Below are 19,688 nucleotides of genomic sequence, written 5' to 3'. Positions count from 1 at the left end.
TCTACCACATTAATTCACGATTTGTTTAGAGTGAACCACTGTATCTCCCCTGAACACTAGTGTGAAAAGTATTACTTAAACCTTCTATGGCCTACTGGAACCTCTTTTCTCCCCTGCTTATGGAAATCATTGACTCTTTTCACTTAAACAAACTTGGCTGAAAAGTTAATGCCTTCATAATAGGGCTTATGCAAACATGAGAGAAGATGCTATTTTGGACGCGAGGGAAAAAAATTGCATTTTGTAATTTCTACTTACTAATCTTCTGCCAGAGGTTAGTAATTTCCACTTACTAGTCTTCTGCCAGGCACCTTTTGCCTGTTTCTTTGGAGCTCTACCAATATTTCATTAATACAGAAATACAAAATAATTTCGGTATTACTAACAAATACTGTTCAGACTGTTTTGACCAGTAACAAATACTGCTGTGTTAAATGTCAGGTGTTGGCACTGTAAATAATCTATTGGCACAATAGACTATTTATAAGTATAAATCATGGTGTTCATAATGAAGTTTTTTGCTTCACAGGGAAATGCTGAGTTGTTTTTGTAAAGAAACTTCTTAATTCTTCATACATCAGTGTAACTTCAATTATTCATTATGGTAGTGAAGTAGAAGTATTTTCTTCAGTTTGAGAACATATCTCTATTAAGGAAATCAGTTGCTGCCTTATATATACAGTCTGATGAAAGGGATCATAGGCTCACAGGATCAGAGGATAATTCAGGTTGGAAGACACCTCAGGAGGTCTCTAGCTTAACCTTCTGTTCAAAACAGCATCAGCTATGAGGTCAGGTGAGGGTGCTCAGGGCTTTTTCCAGTTAGGTCTTGAAAAGCTCCAAGGATGGAGACTACACAAACTCTCTAGGATCCTGTTCCACTGCTTGAATGTCCTCATGGTGAAAAAGCTTCTCTTTGTATTTAGCTGGAATTTTGACTTACGCCCGTTGTCTCTTGTCCTTCCACCATGCACCACTGTAAAGAGCTTGGCTCCATCTTCTTGATCAAATCTCTGCAGGTATTGGAAGGCTGCTGTTAGTTGTCCTTCCCCCCTCCCCCAAGCCTTTTCTTCTCCTGGCAGAAAAAGCCCGGTTCCCTCAAGCTCTTCTAATAGGACAAATGCTTCAGTCCCCTGACCATCTCGGTGGCCCTCCTTTGAGCTTGTTCTACTTTATCAATGTCTTTTTTTTTTTTTTTTTCTTTTTTGTATTTGGGTGCCCCAAACTGGATGTAGTATTCCACATGAGGTCTAAAAAGTGTTGAGTAGAAGGTGGATAATCACTTTGCTCAATCTACTGGCTATGCTATCTTGTTAATACAGCCCAAGATACTGCTAGCCTTCTTTGCTGCCAGGGCACACTTTTGGCTCATGTTCAGCTTGCTGTCTACCGAGGGCACCAGGGCCTTTTCAGCAGAGCTGCTTCACAGCCAGTCATTCCCCAGCCTGTATTGTTGCCAGGGGTTCTTCCTTCCCAGGTGCAGGACTTGGCATTTGTCCTTGTTGAATATCATAAGGTTCCTGTTGGCCCATTTCTCCAGCCTGTCCACGTCCTGCTGTATGGCAGCCCTACCTTCCAGTGTATGGACCATCCTCCACAATTTGATATCAGCTGTAGACTTCATGAGCAAGTACTCTGTCTCTTCCAAGTGATTGATAATGTTGTTAAACAGGATGGGTCCCTGTGGTATACCACTTGTTACCAGCATCTTGGTAGAGTATGACCCATTAACCACTATGATCTAAGCCTGATCATCCAAACATTTTTTTATCCATCTGTTTGTCCACCCATCCAGACCGTAACATCCGAACTTGGTTACAAGAATATTGTGGGAGATAGTGTCAAAAGCTTTGCTAAAGTTGAGGTAAATGACATCCACTGCTCTCCCCTCATCCACAAATCTAGTCACCTTATCATACTAGACAATCTGTTTGATCCAGCATGATTTTCCCTTGGTATAGCCGTGCTGACTGTTCCCTCTTCCATGTGCCCAGAAATATGTTCCAAGAGGACTCGCTTCATGATTTTCCCAGGGACTGAAGTAAGGTCGACTGGCCTGTAGTTTCCCAGATTGTCCTTTTGGCCTTTTTTGTTGATGAATGCAATGTTTGCCTTTCTCCAGTTGTCAGGGATCTCCCCCGATCTCCACAACCTTTTAAAGATGATAGAGAGCAGCCTTGCAAGGACATCGGCCAGTTCTCTCAGTACCCTTGGATGTAGTCCTTCTGGTCCCATGGACTTGTATGGGTCAAGTTCTCTCAAGTAATCAATCCCTGACTCAATCCTCATCCACTGCTAGTAGTTCTTCTCCAGATTCGTCTCCGTGCCCAAGTGGCACAAGAGGGAGGAGGGGTGGGGGGTTATGGTCAGTATATAGCAGTCATTCTCTGCTGCACCTTTCTTTTCACACCTTTCCTCTGCTCTGGCATGGGTTCTTCATGGGCTGCAGTCTGTCAGGAAAATCAGCTCTGGCATGGGTTCTCAATGGGCCACAGTTCCTTTGGAAAATATCATTCTGTTCCAGAGTGGGTCCTCCATGGGCTGCAGGGAATATCTGCTCTGGTGCCATGGAGCACCTCCTCCTCATCCTTCTCCTTCTCTGACCTTGGCATTCCCTCTGCTGTTTCTCACTCTTTTTTGTTCCCTCCTACTCTCCATCCAGGTTTTTTTTTGTCCTTTCTTAAATAGTTTTTCACAGAGGCACCACCAACACTGCTGATCGTCTCAGCTTTGGCCTGCGGTGGGTCCATCGCTGAGCTAGCTGGAACCAGCTGTGTCTGGCACAAGGCAGCCCCTTACCTCTTCCCACAGAGGCCACCCCTGCAGCCCCCCCCCAAAAAAAACAAAAACAAACAAACAAAAAAAACAACAAACAACCAAACAACCCTTGCCACATATACCCAATACAACTCCATAAAATTTCCACAATTCCTCAGAATGTATAATTGGAGTTGTGGATTTTTGGTATTAAAAAATAAATTTTAAAAACTGGTTTTCTATTAATACAACAAACCCTGTATTTCTTTTAGCCACTTCAAAGGATAGAGAATGAAGTAGAACTGCTTGGAGAACATCTTCCTATAGGAAGCTTTACCTACCCTCCATCAACTCATCCACCAACACTGACTTCCCCAGCTCCTATCCAGTTCTTAACCCATGATCCTTTACACCAAGAGGTTTCATTTGGAGTTGTAAGTATTGCTTTTTGTACTACATCCTCATGTATGAGGAGTTCAAGTTCTTGATCTTTGCTCTAAGTTATAACCATTTCATTGAAAAATGGCATTTTTGCAATTGAATTTCATTAGTGGGTGCAGCTGTGGAAAGTCAGGGTGGTTGGTTTTTACGGTTAGACTGACTTCATATAGTCTGAGGGCTCAAACTTGGAAGAATGAAAACATGCTAACAAAGTCTTTGAGCGATCTTTTTCATAAAAGCAAATGTCTCAAGGCCTCTGAATATCATTTCAGTAGTGGTGTGTGAATTTTGGTTCTAAAAATCTGCTAACATTTTTTTTCACTATTAAGTATTTTTAGGAAAAAACAATTTATGTCTCAGTTACAATTCTTTACCTGCTCCCATTTTAGTAGACAGTGCAAGATGTTTTAAACAGTCATACTGAGGACTTATGTAAGTAAACTAAAGAGCTTTGCATGCAAATTGAAATGGGAAAATAGTCTTTTTCTCCTATGGAAATAATGTGTTGAAGCTGTAAACTTGAATGTCTCTTTAGGCACTATATCTGTATGCAGTTGAAAGGCTACAGCCCCTCCTCCCAAAAGTGAATGTAATTGAGCCCGACTCTGAATGTGATTTCTTTATTTATTAATTTTAAACCTTGCTCTTTATTTAAAGTGGTTTTGCTGTGGAGCATCCTGGCAGTGCTCCCTAATGGATATTTGGCTTATATCAGCGAAAGAATTCCTGTATATATGTTGTTTAAAACTCTTATTCCTACCCAACAAGCCACGCAAGCCAGCACATTGCTCCAGGTCTAAAGCCCTCAGCTTTTGTTTTGCAGCATGTTCACCAATTCAAGTCCTGCCTGTCCAAACAAGCCCATATATAGGCTAAGCTTTACAAAATGCTTATTAGCTAGCTTGCAAGGGTTTCTGGTTAGCATTGTTACTTTTTTCCTGCAGGATAGTATAATTATATATTACTGATGAGATTTGTTGGTCAAAACAATTGTTTGAAAAGGCTGGTATTTTTTGGCTTGGACAGGGCTGGATTTTTTTTTTGGATGCTGCCTTATTTAAAATGTATTTCAACATTCACTTTTCATTTAATTTCTTTATTAAATAAGACAAGAAAATAGTAAATTTTTTCTTCCTTTTTACAGCCTTACCCACCTTTTATGCCTCGAAGACTCACAGGGCGCAGTAGATACCGATCACAGCAACCAATACCACCACACTCGTACCATCCCAACCTATTACCATATGTGCTGTAAGTCCAAAGCTCATTGTACTCATAGGCTACTAAATAACTCTGTAAGCTAGTTGATCCCCTCAATGTTTTTTTTTATGTTTGGGCTCTACCACAGGGTACAAACAGTTCAGACAATCTCAAGGAATAAGGGAGCTTGTAGTTATATTTAAAGTTTCCAGTCTATTTGAACAGCATATATACCTGAGCAAGGAAAAAACAAGTACAAGTGAACAGTTTGATGATAATGTAGTTTTGGGATCTTCTATGCCTCTTCTTTCTGTTGAAATCTCCTTAAAGATGTTCGATGTAGAATGGTTACACTTGATTCTTGGATAACAGTTATGAGTTATACCCATGGTTACATCCTAAAGTATACTTAAGTAGGATAAAGATCTAACAGCCCTTACCAAAAAAAAAACCAAAACAACAAACCACAACCAACCAGGCAAATCAATTTACTCTTAATTACTGAAACATAATATATGTGTGTGTGTTTTTTGGTTTGGGTGGTTTTCTTTCTTCTGAACTGATAATCTGTTACAGCTTTTGAACTTCTGTACCTGATTAACCACTTCTGGAAGAGAAGTAACATTAAGGGATTATCAGTAACCTTTTAAAGTAGATCCTGTCTGCTGTAGTTTAGATGTGTGACACAGAATTTATTGTTCTTTGTAGGTTCTGTTTTTGAAATGAATACAAAATGCTTAGAAAATGAGGATTTATTTTAAAGGTGTCATTGACAGGGAGATAATCCAACTTTGTCATTTGTAGTTTCTGACTCCGCAGTTTGACTTGCATCAAAATAGCACCAAGATATATGATTCAGTGAAGGCGTCAAACTTTTCATTGTGCATTCTGACAAAGTCTGCTCTGATGTTATAGTCGCTTGCCTGTCTACTCAGGGACAGTGTGTCACAATCATTCCTGATGAATTTAATCAGGTGACATTTATAGTGCTGTGGATTTTTTATTTCTATGGCTGTGCATTAAACTTTGACCCATATTACTATCTTGGAACGAGGATCATTTAACTTAAAATACAGAAAAATGGCACACTCTTGCCTTTATATCTGAAGAGGTTCTTCTCTGGCCAAATCCATGTTATATGGGAATGCATAGTTGGGTCTGCTGTCAATGTGAAAGTTGGCCCAATACTATATTGTAATTGTCTTTGTTATGTGTATTATTGAAAAGGAGACTGAGGGGTGACCTCATTGCTCTCTACGGCTTCCTGAGGAGGGGAAGTGGAGAGGGAGGCACTGATCTCTTCTCCCTGGTATCCAGTGACAGGACATGTGGGAATGGCTCAAAGCTGCCTCAGGGGAGGTTCAGACTAGACATCAGGAAGCATTGCTTTACAAAGACGGTAGTCAAACACAGGAACAGGCTTCCTAGAGAGGTGGTCAATGCCCCATGCCTGTCAGTGCTTAAGAGGCATTTGGACAATGCCCTTAATAATATGCTTTACCTTTTGGTCAGCCCTGAAGTGGTCAGGCAGTTGGACTAGATGACTGTTGTAGGTCCCTTCCAACCAAACTATTCTATTCTATTCTATTCTATTCTATTCTATTCTATTCTATTCTATTCTATTCTATTCTATTCTAGTGCTTGAATGCTTTTTTTATTGGGGAGCTAAGTGAACTTGGGTTATTTATCTTAGCTGTTATTCTATCTATTTAAATAAGTCAAATTTAAAACCAGAAACCCTGTTCAATACTAATATTAACTCTGTGATGAAGGCTATCAAGAGATTAATTTCTGTAATAGCACTGAACATTACTGTAAGTATGAGTTGTTATAACAATATACATGCAATTTGAAAATGCAATACAGCAAGTATCAAAAAGTGGTGCAATTAGCTTTCCTTTGACACCTTTACTTTGAATTTTAATTCTTAATTTCAAATGTAACCTTTTGACTGATTATTAGAATTTCATAGAATCATAGAATGTCCTGACTTGGAAGGGACCCACAAGGATCATTGAGTCCAACTCCTGTCCCTGCATAGGACAACCCCAAAAATTCACAATATAGCTCTGAAGGCATTGTCCAAGTGCTTCTTGAATAATAGTGTCAGGCTTGGTGCCATGACTACCTCCCTGGGGAGCTTGTTCCAGTGCTCCAGCAGGTGAAGAACCTTTTCCTAATATCCAACCTAAACCTCCCCTGGCACATCTTCCTGCCATTCCCTTGGGTCCTATCATTGGTCACCAGAGAGAAAAGACCAGCACCACCATCAGTGTTGAAGACTGAGGTGAAGAAAACATTAAATGTCTCTGCCTTGTCTATATCCCTGGTTCTTTGAGAAGAATAGATTCATCTATGTCAATCCTTTTTTGATTTAAGAAGGATCAGTAACATAACTCTACCTCTGCCATATGTTTGCATGCTTTCCTTCAGGAAGATCTTGAGTCTTATCATTGTTTGTTCTTCTGGCAGATCAGTGCTTCCAGTGCCACCTGCGGTTGGACCAGCTTTCGGTTTTGAGTTGGACGTGGAAGATGGAGAGGTGGAAAACTACGAGGTTGGTGTATGAAGTACAAATTCACGTGGAGCAGAGGTTAACTCAATACATGAACTTAAATGGTCTTTTGCTTTTCAAAGACAAAAAATGGGATTAAATAAATGCAATGTTTATGAAGACAGAATCTAGAAACATTTTTTTCATACTAGTTGCTAAAACTGGATGTTAGAAACACTCTTATTTTGTATCTATTGCCTTTCCTCAGAATCTATCCTTTCAGATTAGCGATGGTTAAATTCCTCAACTTTCCATTCTAGATATGACTCTTCTTTTTGCATTTTGCTTGATTTTTAAATAGCGAGCATAAATATCCTTTTCTTTTGAATATGTTACAACTTAGTGCTTTTTATGTACCTTGCTAACTTTACAGGTTAGTGTTAGCATTTTAGGGTGAATTCAGGAAAATGTGATGTTGGCAAGAATGTCTTAATGTATATTTTTCTCTTGCCAATAAAGAAAGTACAGCAAGTCGCATATTTTGAAATAAATTGTCAGTGGTGTCTTACATAATTGAGGGCCGATCCCAACTCTTGTCCTTGCTGCTTCTCAGGCTGTTGGATTCCCATCAGATTCTGTTCAGAAAACCTCAGCTGCCTCCTACCCCTCCTCATGTATCTATTTCTCCTTGCTTCTGTTCAGAGCTGTGCATTTATGCAGTTGCACAGCATTTACAGTGTAATGACAAGCTCTTCTATAACACTTCTTGTGCTAGTTAAAAGAAGCATCATATTGTAGCTGATATGTTGGGCTCCAGATTTTGAGCTATTTGAATATCTGTACTCTTTGCATCTTTCATCAAATCTCTTAACTTCTGTGCTTTGGTTCTCTATCAAGTTGATACTGATGTTTTTCTGGAGCCCCTCATGAGGGAGCAGAAATTATTTACATGAGGAGCACTTAGGTACAGTGTTCTACCTGTATGAACGAGTACAAATTTTAATCAGAAAGTGTCTCTATTCAGTTTGATGTCATGCCTCTGTTTCCAAAGGTTCAGCATAAAATCTCCATGTCTCAATTCAGCTATCTCAAGAAGTGGAATGGGAGTCAAAAGTTGTCCCCTTAAACTCTTGGCCACATAGAGCTAGGCTCATTGCCTATTCCTAGAAAGCAAGTTTGCCAACAATTTCTTCTGGTTACTCACACTACTGTGTGGGGAATGGGGGAAGGGGGTTCACTTACAAAGCAAAACACATATCAAGCTGTGAATAACAGTTAGATCAATGATCAAACATTGAAAGACATCTTTCCATAGCACTTGCAGTTGTAGAGAGAGAGAAGCAAGACTAAACATGCCTTGGACATGTGGGTTGTGCTACCTGGTAGGATAGTGACATGGCAGAAGAAATCACTTCTGGTACAGCTGGAGTTTGTTTGAGCAATGAACATCAAAAAGTCCAAATTCCTTGTTTCGTAGGCACTGCTGAATTTGGCAGAACGTCTAGGAGAAGCCAAACCTCGAGGACTGACAAAGGCAGACATTGAACAACTTCCATCTTACAGGTTCAACCCAAGCAATCATCAGTCAGAACAGACATTGTAAGTACATCTATCTCAAATTTACATACTGCATTTACATTCCTTTAGGCTGCAGCCTCAACTAGGCAAATACTGTAACACAAGTGCTCTAAAAGCACTCAAATAAAAAAGATAAATTTTCTTAAACCATTTTTAGAATCAGATATCATTTATCTTGGCTTTAAAATTCTGTAGGGTCTCACTTCAGTTAGATGTTCAAATTCAGTATTTTAAAAAAGTTTTCCAAATTTTTGTTTGGCATACTAGATATTAAATGGTCATCATCAACTTGGAATTCAGCCTATATTGAAATATTTTCCAATTACTAAAATTTCAAGTGCTCCTGGAAGAGCTTTTGACAGTCTTCGAGTTTTACAGTCATATTTTTCTTATTTTTTAAGACTAATTCTGTTTGAAAGTTCTACATAACAGAGAAATGACCTATAAGTGAAAGGCAGTGAAAGTGATATACAGTGCTGTCAAATGTTTGAAACTGAACAGAAGAGGCTTTTTTCTCTGATCTTACACTTAGAGCAATCTTCAATGTTATTTTTAACATAGTAGGGAATAAGAAAAATAAAAATACCAGAGAACTTAAGTTGATGATGTCCCTGGGGAAGAAATGTGTTTATAAAACATGTACAACATAATATAGATGCAATTTAATGAGAAATTTTTCGTACTAAAAATGTGTGTGATCTTTAATCAGTTATGGCTTTGAGAAATACTCAAAGCAAGTTTTCTGTTTTTTATTTTAATATAGCTAAAATTAAAGTTAAAACTGAAAGAAATATGCTATAGGATGTGCACTACCTGTTTATATCAGCAGGCATGAACTCCAGTATTTACTATTTACTGCTTGGGCCAGTGAACTCCCATGGGTATGAGTTTGAGCCCTTGTCTGCTTTGGGATTTGAAACTATGGTGCACAAAACAAAAGCAATTCTCATTTTACACTGGTCCACTAAAGATCTATACCCACAAAAGTTTGATCACTGTAGATACTCCAGTGGTTTTAAAAATTTTTTTTGCAGAAACACCTTATAATTTGCCTATAGAATATAAATTATTATTAAATGGGAAATTTTATAGATATTTGCTGTCTTTTTTTTAGGTGTGTAGTGTGTATGTGTGACTTTGAGGCAAGGCAGCTACTTAGAGTCTTACCCTGTAACCACGAGTTTCATGCCAAGTGTGTTGATAAATGGCTTAAGGTAAATAAAATCTGTGTTGGATGCAATTTATAATGTCCTAGTTTGTGGTTTCATTTTGTCTTTAGTTTCCTACTGCATTTCATCTCGTTTGTCATATTTAATATTTGGGCTCTGAAGTAACAAAAAAGGGCACAAGCTGAATTTGTCGTCTTTTTTTTTTTGTCTCCTTACGGTATAGAAATATTCTTTTTTAGTGATTAACAAAAGCTATTTCTTTATAATAATAATTGGAATAGGGTCATTTTAAAAGGAATATGAGGAGAATGATCTTCGCTGGTAGAAAGCACTCCTATAAGAACCCCCGCTATCACTATGAATTTGAGTACTTGGGGCAAATAAAAAAGTATCTATAAGTATAAGGCATGACTGAGAGATATTTTTTAAAAAAATAGACAACATGAAATTATGGCTTTATGCATGCCATGAGATATTCTTTCAAAACAAGTTGGGGGGAAGACCTAGAAGCAGGACAGCACAATAAGTTGACAGATAGAATAGCAGTGGTACAGAACGTGAGGAGGATAGGAATACAGTTTAGAAGATGACGTATAGGGAGACATCTGTACAAGCTGTGTTATCCAGACCTACTGCTAATAAGGTGTTCATTCCTTTCTTGTCTCACTTTTTAAAAAATTCTATTCATTTACTTTAATCTGTCTGTAGCCTGTGTTGCAATATCAAATATGCCACAGTCCTATGTGAAAGAAGCATGTCAAACATTCCCTAGAGAACTATAAATGTAATCTTATGTTACATCATTTTAAGATATATTTTAAAAATAAATAAGTTCTCATGCTTTGCTGACAAATGTATTCCTATAAAGAATTGTTGTGGTTTAGCCCCAGTTGGCAACTAAGCACCACACAGCCGCTCGCTCACTTCCCCCCCACCAGTGGGATGGGGGAGAGAATCAGAAGGGTAAAAGCGAGAAAACTCGTGGGTTGAGATAAAGACAGTTTAATAGGTAAAGCAAAACAGTAATAGTAAGAATAACAAAAAAAAAAAAAGAAAAGGAAAAAGCAAAAGCTGTGTGTGCAAGCAAAGCAAAACAAGGAGTTCTTTCACTACTTCCCATCAGCAGGCAGGTGTTCAGCCATATCCAGGAAGGCAGGGCTCCATCATGTGTAACGGTTACTTGGGAAGACAAACGCCATAACTCTGAATGTCCCCCCCTTCCTTCTTCTTCTCCCAGCTTTATATCCTGAGCATGACGTCATATGGTATGGAATATCCTTTTGGTCAGTTTGGGTCAGCTGCCTTGGTTGTGCTCCCTCCCCTCCCGGCTTCTTGTGCCCCTAGCAGAGCATGGGAAGCTGGAAAAGTCCCTGACTAGTATAGGCACTACTTAGGGACACTTAGCCACTACTTAACAACTAAACATCAATGTGCCATCAGCACTATTCTCATACCAAATCCAAAACACACTATACCAGCTACAGTGAAGAAAATTAACTCTATCCCAGCCAAAACCAGCACAAGAATATACATTTTTGACCTGAATAAAGTCCTATAATTTCTAGGCTTTATAAAGTCAAAAAAATTACTGCCTCGTGCATACAGTAGAATATGCTGTGCATAAAGTGAAATATTGGATTTGATATTGGCAGTAGTTGTTTAGCTAATGAATAATGATAGGATTTTTTAAAAAAATAAATATGAAAACATCTTTGGGTTAGAGTACCCAATATATTCTAAAGCTTTTACAGAATCTAGGACTGGTATAAATGCTTCCACAACACTGCTTTTTTTTTTTTTTTTTCAGTAGAACTCATTTGAATGAAATATGTGCTTGGGTTCAGAATACTGTAGAACATGTCTGAGAATCAACAAGATGACTGTAAATATCTAGTTGTTTCAGCTTGAAATATATTTTTAAAGCATGTTAATGTTCATAGATATTTATTTAGATTGTTTTATACAGTGATTGTCAACTAGGTTAAATTAACATATATGCAAGTGTCAGTACAGAATATTTTCCAGTCCCATGCTATTCATGTCTGTGGTCTGGGGAAAGGCTGAAGCATGCTGCCACACTGGAATTGTTAAACCGTATAATTGCATAAAGCTTAGTCATGTTAAGAGCAGTAAGTGCCAGATTCTGCACCTGGGACACGGTAATCCTGGTTATATGTACAAACTGGGGGATGAGATGATGGCGAGCAGCCTGCGGAAAGAGATCTGGGGGTTTGGGTGACTGGCAAGTTTGAACATGAGTCAACAGTGTGCCCTGGAAGCCACAAGGGTCAACTGCATCCTGGGGTGCATCAAGCACAGCATAGCTAGCCGGTCGAGGGAGGTGATTGTCCCACTCTGCACTGCACTGGCGCAGCCCCACCTCGAGTACTGTGTGCACTTTTGGGTGCCTCAATTTAAGAATGAGATCAAACTATTAGAGTGTGTCCAGAGGAGGGCGACCAAGATGGTGAAATGTCTCAAAAGAAAGACCAGGAGCAGCTGAGGTCACTTGGTTTGTTCAGCTTGTGTAGGGGAATAGACAGGGATCAGCGACCGGAAGATCACGGGATGTGACGGAAAGATAGACTCCTCCCCATAGGAGTGGCAGGAACAGGAAGCGCAAGAGCTATATAAGCATGTGACGCAGCTAAATAAATGGACATTTTGTATCCATCATATTGATGTCTGTGCATCACTGTCCCCAGGGTGGGTAGAGCCCTGTGTCCCGGAGATATGCGGCCCAAGATAAGTTCTCCCATAGAAGCGTACAGCAACAAGCTTGGAGAAGAGAAGGTCGAGGGTTGACCTCATTGCAGTCTAAAGCTTTCTTGAGGGGGACAGCAGAGGGGGAGGTGCTGATCTCCTCTCTCTGGTGACCAGTGATAAGACACGAGGAAATAGAATGAAGCTGTGTCAGGGGAAGTTCAGATTGGACCTTAGGAAAAGGTTCTTCACTGAGGTTGGTCGGTCACTGGAACAGGCTCCCCAGGGAAGTGGTCATGGCACCAAGCCTGTCCGAGTTCAAGGAGCATCTGGACAATGCTCTTAGTCATATGGTTTAGTTTTAGGTAGTCCTGCAAGGAGCAGGGAGTTGGACTCAAGGATCCTTATGGGGTCCCTTCCAACTTGAGATATTCTATGATTCTATCATTCTGTGTGTGTCATGGAGAGAAGGTAAACAAGCAACAATAGCTTGCTCCCTCTTCTGAAATGAGAATTAGGACCATTGGGTGTCATGCACCCCACGACATGGGAGATGTTGAAATTATGTGAAGGTTGATAAGTTTTTGAAAAAATAATTACTCCCAGGGTTGTTGATGCAAAGACATTGCATCTGGCTCAAAAAGCACTTGACCCACAGACTGATGGCAGGTAGGGGAATGTATCAGGGAAATATCACACATGCTCTTTCTTATGCACCTGCTGTTGGTCACTGTTCAGTTCAGCATATTTGACTAAATGAAGCTTTGGTTTGACTCAGTATGGCAGTTCTTATGTTACATTAAGCACTTTCAATTGGCAGTCAAAGGGTAGTGAAGACAGCCCTTAGAGATCAGTAAAATGGGGAAAAAAACCCAGTTTTGGGGCATTCTTTTTTTTTAGTAATCTGAAGTGAACTATAGTATTTGTGAGGCAATTCTGTGCTGATGCTTCTAATCAAGCTTAGAAATTGCTGACGTCTAATACTAGTGTTGGCTAGAGGATGACTGACTTTAGAAAAAACACATCAGCCTAATGGTGTCAACTAGGCAGGTTTCTCTTTAAGTGAAAGATTTCTGTAATCTGAGCCTAAAGGGAGTACAGTTATACTATGTCAACACAAAATTTTTAACTGTGTTTAGGGAGTGAGGTAAAATAACTTTTGCACTTTATATTCACATCCCATGTTGATAAACTGTGCAAGGGTACACATTATCATTGGTAAATTTTAGTTAAAATTACTATTCCATTACAAGCTGGTGATGCAACAATAGAAGGCATCAAAGCAAACATTGACTTGTCTACATATGAAATTTGGGTTTTTGTCTGTCCTATAGTTATAAAACCCTACATAGAAATGCTTTTTCAGGCAGTCAACCATTGGAATAATCTCCCCAGGGAAGTGGTTGACTCAGCCACATTGGACACCTTCAAGAGTCGTCTGAACAGGGTGCTGGACTATCTTGTTTAGACTGTGCTCTTCCTAGAAAGGTTGGACTAGATGATCCCTGAGGTCCCTTCCAACCTGTGATTCTGTGATTCTGTGAATATGAGATAGCCAGGGGAAAAACTATTTTATACTGGATTATGTGTCTATATATTAGACTACAACAAGAGAAAAAATCCATGTTAAATAAGGCTGAAGACTCATGAAAGAGGTTAAACAGTGAATGGGACAAGATTAACAACAGAGAGATTATCCTTTTTGTTTGTCAGTCTTTTCAACTCTCAGTTTTATCATGTTTCACAATATCTGATTGTTTATTTATATCCTAACTCATTGAGTCAAAGGAATACATGAAAAATTATTTTTTTTTTTTAAAAGCAGGATTTAGTCATAGTTCCAAAGAAAAACTTGAAAACATGACCTGTGTTCACCCTAAAGGCTCAGGTTATAAATCCTTTTCTTCTAAATGTGGTTCACTTCAGTTAGAAAATTTCTATTTAATGTTTCTTATGATAATTTCAGTTCATTGTGCAGCTCTTATGTTACAGAAAGTTAGTTTGCCTGAAGGAATAGCAAGTTAAGAGAGGATACACATTGCAGCCTATGATACATCATGTGTACCTAATTCATCTTTACACCAGTTATGTTAAGATACGAAGGGGAATTAATTTAATGAAATACACAAGAACAAGTAGTCGAACAAGGGTCCAGTGATTCTGTGCAGCCTCCGTCCTGGATATTTTCAGGACCCTGAGTAACCTGGTCTGACCTTACAGCTGACTCTGCTTTGAGCAGGAGGCTGGACTAGAGACCTCATGAGGATCTTTCCAACATGAATTATTTTAGGAATCGGTGTGTTCTCAACAGGCTTTTCAGTGAAGGGCTAAACTTAAATCTTTTATGCATGTTCACCTTTGGAGCTGTTTAGTCAGATTGTGTGTTGTGTCTGTTACAAAAATCCCTTCTCTTCCCCACCCCCCACCCCCGCTCAGCTTTCAAGCTTTGGCCAAGCCTACATGATAGACGACTCCTCTTCTGCTGGGATAATGGGGTAGCAAGAGCCTAAAAAGCTGTGATTCATGACAAAGAGCTAGTAAGACTAGGATGCCCTGATATAGGGAGCTTTTTTCGATCTCTGTCTTGCTTCTCTAGTGATGGTGGGTTTCTCTGCCCACTGTATTTTTCTTTAGAGTTTACAAAACTTTTAGGTAATTTTAACATACTCTGAAGTAACATAAAATGGGTGCGCACTGGGTTTATCTTTTTTTTTTTTTTTGTCCCTTTTGGGTACTCTTGATCGCTGCAAGTGGCAGTTTCATTTTGTTTCTGGGTTGCAGACACTGTTACCTTAATGAGTGTATTTGTCAGTGCATTAAACTTTCTTTTATTTCTGGTTTTACAGGCAAATCGTACCTGCCCAATTTGCAGAGCTGATGCTTCAGAAGTGCATCGTGATTCAGAATGACTAATCTAAGAGCACAAATCTGGTTTGGGTGTTCTTGGTCACGTGTATATATGAACTATCCATTGAACTTACCCATGTGGCTTCCAGCATTCCCTTTACACAAAAGGGTCAATGGACATTTCTTTGCACTGTGCAACTTAATAGATTATAAAGCTTATAATTAGTCTTCACAATTGTGAGATTCCTATACTAACTGTGTGATTGGAACTCCAAAGATGTTTTTTAGCTTAATTTTGTGTGTGCACTAACTTTTCCTGGTTTTTGTGTGATCATTCCAAGTGTTGCTGAGAGATTACAGTGGACATGATCTTTTAGCATGTGCTTTTATAAAAAGTGGTAGCTCCGAACAACATAGCAATCTACCTTCAGATACTGTGAGTAGGCATGAATGAGGGAAGGGGTTGAGAGGATGCGTGAAGAGCACTTGTGACTGGGTGTGTGTATGTGTTTGAGAACATATATACCAACATGCACTAAGAATGTATGTATGTATTATTAATTATGCTGCAATGTATAATCTTATGTTATTTAAACAGTACTAGTACTGTACACTGGTTTCTTTCCTTATGTTTGGAGTCACACACTGAATGCAGAGGATGCTGCAATTATAGACATTTAATATTTGCTCCCCAATATACTTAATCATATAAAAAGACTTTTTTACTTGCTATTCAAACAGATGTTATGTTTCCCCTTTATTGGAGGCTTTTAAGTGTACCTCTGAAGAGTGTGTTCATTACTCAGTATATGAGTGACTAACCTTGGGTTTTTACACACAATAGGAAATCCAAATTTCAGTATGACAGGTTTACTGCTTATTTTATCGATATAAAGTTGCAACATTGCATAACTCAGTTAACAATATTAACACTTCCAATTGATTACTTCAGTGCTGAAGCTTTTCTGTTCTCTTTTTCAGTTATTCTACCTGGGTTTTATTTATGTTCAGTTGATTTCAGATTAGACTTGAGTTTTGAAGATAGTGCACTTTGTGCTCCTCCTCCAAAAGGAAGCTGAAAAGATGCTGAGGGTTGTGTGCAAAGTTTCTTCACTTTGACCATTATACTTGCTAAGTATGTACTCCTTTAGTATATAAACATTGGCTTTAATCACTTATGCTCTTTGTTCACAAGAGACATTGTATACAATTAAAAAAACTTGTAAGAGGGTATGATTTTATTCCTGTGACTTAATGAACAAAAAATTTTTAACTTTTTTTTTCAGAGAAGTAGAACTTTTGATTTTTGTGCTTCAAAAAGGGTTGGTGGTGGTCATTCACTGCTAGAATGCAGTTGTCTTAGGGTGCTGCTTCTTAGCCTTCTGTATTTTCTGATGTTTGGCATGAAAAAATTTCCCTTATTTATTTTTCCATCAAGTCTCCATAGTGTTCCACTGTAGAAGAGTAAATTGGTACACCATCCAAAAAAATAATGCTGTGAAATGGGAGGTAACTTTCATTTGACTGCCTTTCAAAAAATATTTTTCGTTGTGTGGTTGAAATTATTGACTTCTTTAACACTTCAGAGTGTTAAGAACTTGAAGATGTTTCAGTGAAATAACTGGATCTAAACATACCATAGTTAATCAAAGGATGTGATTTTTGGCATCAAAATGTTTGTTCTTAAATTTAGTGTCAATACCTTGGTTACAATAGTACAAGTGACACAACTACCAATATTGCTATAACTTGGTGCCAGTCTGAGCTTTGTTTGTTATTTGTAATTTCTGATACTTTTGTATGCTGCTGTGCTTGAATATCAGTTATATTTTCAGACAATTTTGTTTTCTATGCTCTTGCCCTTCTTTGAAGGTTCTACAAACCAATTAATTACAGCTACTGTTTTTGCTTGTTTCAGATGCTCTTGTCTTTTAGTTACACAAGTAGTACTCAAAACTTTAGTCTGTCCATATTTGTCAATAATTAAGAATGCTAAATAAAAATAGAGTTATATCAATTTCAAAATATTAGTTTCCCCTCTCCCAGGCACTAAAGAATGGACTCTTCACAATAACATCAAAAAAGTTAAATCACCTATAGTAAACTTTAATTTTTAGCAAATGAAATCATGTGGTTATTTTAAAAAGTGTGTGCTGTATATGTCTTATAATACTTAAGGTCTCTAATATATCTAAAAGAACCCCAACCTTAGCTGTACAGGTTTAACCATAACAAACACTACTACACTCAGTATTCACTTTGTTTGAAGCATGGAAAGAAGGCACTTGTTTTAAGATAGATGAAAATGCATAATGAACAAGGCACACTTCATGAATATCAAGGGGAAAGTACTCTTCTTTCTCTAACTGGAGAAATCTTGGTGTGTAATGTCCCTTTTTTGCCAGTAAAACAGTGTGAGGCAGCTGAACATTTAGGAGATGGAGTATCTAATTTGGTAAAATATTGAATTTAATTGTTGCACTCCTGTGGCTGATCAGTTCCTGAATGTTACTTCTGTTTGCATGGGACTCTTGCAGATGCGTGCAGACTTGTTTCCTGTGGTTAGTGTATATAAACAGTGCACATGCATGTGTTCCGAATCAGATCAGACCAACTACAACCAAGTCTTTTCTACTGTGGCTGTCAAAAGAGATGGGGAAGGGGATTTATGCTCAGCTATTAACTGCCATGTGCTGTGCACATTTGTGTCTAATGTCACAGCCTGTTGTGGTGCCTGATGGTACCAGAATCCAGCAAGACACTTAAATAAATGTTCATTGCCTTCTGCCACACTTACCCAATGGGGGTGGGGGGTGGGGGCATGTTACTGTTATGGTTTACCATATTGGCACATTTGTTGGTTTTGGGTTGTTTCTTTTTAGTTTGTTGGGGGGTTCTTTTAGCAAGAGCTTTCAATATAACTTTGACCTAAGAGAGAGAGAGGCTTAAAGGTTTGCAGATATCTCCAAGGTCTCATTTTATCATTTTATTTCCAGAAATCTTACTGTGCAAAGTAAACCTTTTTGTTGTGTATGGCTTCTGTAAATGTTCTTGAACATGATAACAAGATGTGTTAACAGCTGAGAAATATTTGGAATGGCATTTACCAACCTTTGTTTTACTTTTGGAAAACACATTTTTGACTGAATTATATTTAGACTCCTATAAATGATCTATGTGGGTTTTGTGGGTTTTTTTTCCTTTCCTTTAGTACATAGTTACCTCATTTTGCTATTTGTTTGGTTTGTTAATGATTATCAAAGCTTATGGGTTTTGTTAGAATCATATTTTGTCAAGTGTTTTCTTTAAAATCACACTTTATTGTATCAATTAGCATATTTTAAATGTATTATAAATATCTGTAATGAAATAGTTTGCAAGCTTGAGAAATTTTTAACAAAACATACTTTTTAGTGAGTTATTACTAAAGCTTTATGAAATAGTGCAATTAATTTCTATTTTTAAACTCTGTGCCCAATTTTGGACAGAGTTGTTCAATAATAAAAATAAAGATATGATGTATACTTGCACAATTTTGGCCTGTTCCTTCTTCCTAGAAAGGGATGCAGTCCTTGCCTTGAGTACTCTCCATATTTCAGTGCTGCTTTATGCAAGTCTAGATGGAAGGGTAATATGGTTGGGCACAAGCAATCCAGGAGATTTCTGGAGCATGTTCATGACAGTTTCTTGGTGCAGGTGACTGATGAGCTGACATGGGGAAAGGCACAGTTAAAAGACAAGAGGCAATGGGCCCAAGCTGCTATTTGGAAAATTCTGATTATATGCAAGGAATTTTTTTTTCCATGAGTGTGGTCAAGTATTGAAACGTGAGCACAAAGTGGGTTTTGAGTATTTCTAAAGATGGAGAGTCCATACTTAACAAGGCCCTGAGCATCCTCATCTAGTGGATCTGCTTTGAGCAGGGGAGTGGACTAGGTGATCTCCAGAGATTCCTTCCAACATTAAAGATTTTTCTTATAGTTCCACCCCAGTATGAGAGTTGGGTTGGGGGGGTCCTGCTTTGCTAACTCTGTCAAGTAGATTTGTTTTAATTAACCAGTTTATTTATAGAGATCCTAGGAAGATGCAATTTAAAAAAATGCAGTGTCATGTCTTTAATAGTTATTTTACAATTTAATTTCTTGAATTATAACATTTTTTAAAGCTTTGTGCAGCTTTCTACAAATGTTATTTAACTGAAATGAATGATAAGGAAGGTGGGTTGTTTTGGAAATATAATTTGCATTGTATGTTAGGTGAAGATGCATTATGTCTTGCAGTGCTCTTGTGTGAGGTAAAAATATATCGCTGAATTAGGAGATAAATCTGAAGTATAGAGTTTGGTTAGTTCAGGGTCACAGACAGAAACCAGTGGTAAAATAGAGAGAGTCCATTCTGTGGGTAGGGTTTTGTTTGGTTGGTTTTTTGCTGGTGGGATGATGTAAACTGAGTCTTCAGATGTAATCTGTTTAAAGGATTTAATCCACACAGTGCAGCTG

The 19,688-nt window shown here is 38.3% G+C and overlaps 1 protein-coding gene across 1 annotated transcript in view; it reads left to right on the top strand.

Annotated features, from left to right (window-relative positions):
* Positions 1–18,711, top strand: part of LOC142049380 (E3 ubiquitin-protein ligase RNF38-like) — a 199,547-nt gene extending 180,836 nt beyond the window's left edge. Inside the window, 6 exon segments of the mRNA XM_075077047.1 lie at positions 3,030–3,191; positions 4,343–4,449; positions 6,871–6,955; positions 8,370–8,491; positions 9,585–9,684; positions 15,189–18,711. Coding sequence (XP_074933148.1) covers positions 3,030–3,191; positions 4,343–4,449; positions 6,871–6,955; positions 8,370–8,491; positions 9,585–9,684; positions 15,189–15,251 — 639 coding nt within the window. The 3' untranslated portion in view covers positions 15,252–18,711.
* The last annotated feature ends 977 nt before the right edge of the window (positions 18,712–19,688 follow it).

This window comes from Phalacrocorax aristotelis, chromosome W (genome assembly GCF_949628215.1).
Source record: "Phalacrocorax aristotelis chromosome W, bGulAri2.1, whole genome shotgun sequence".
In the NCBI taxonomy this organism is placed as follows: Eukaryota; Metazoa; Chordata; class Aves; order Suliformes; family Phalacrocoracidae; genus Phalacrocorax; species Phalacrocorax aristotelis.
Note: the sequence above shows the minus strand (reverse complement) of the source record. Positions and strands in the feature narration are given on the sequence as shown.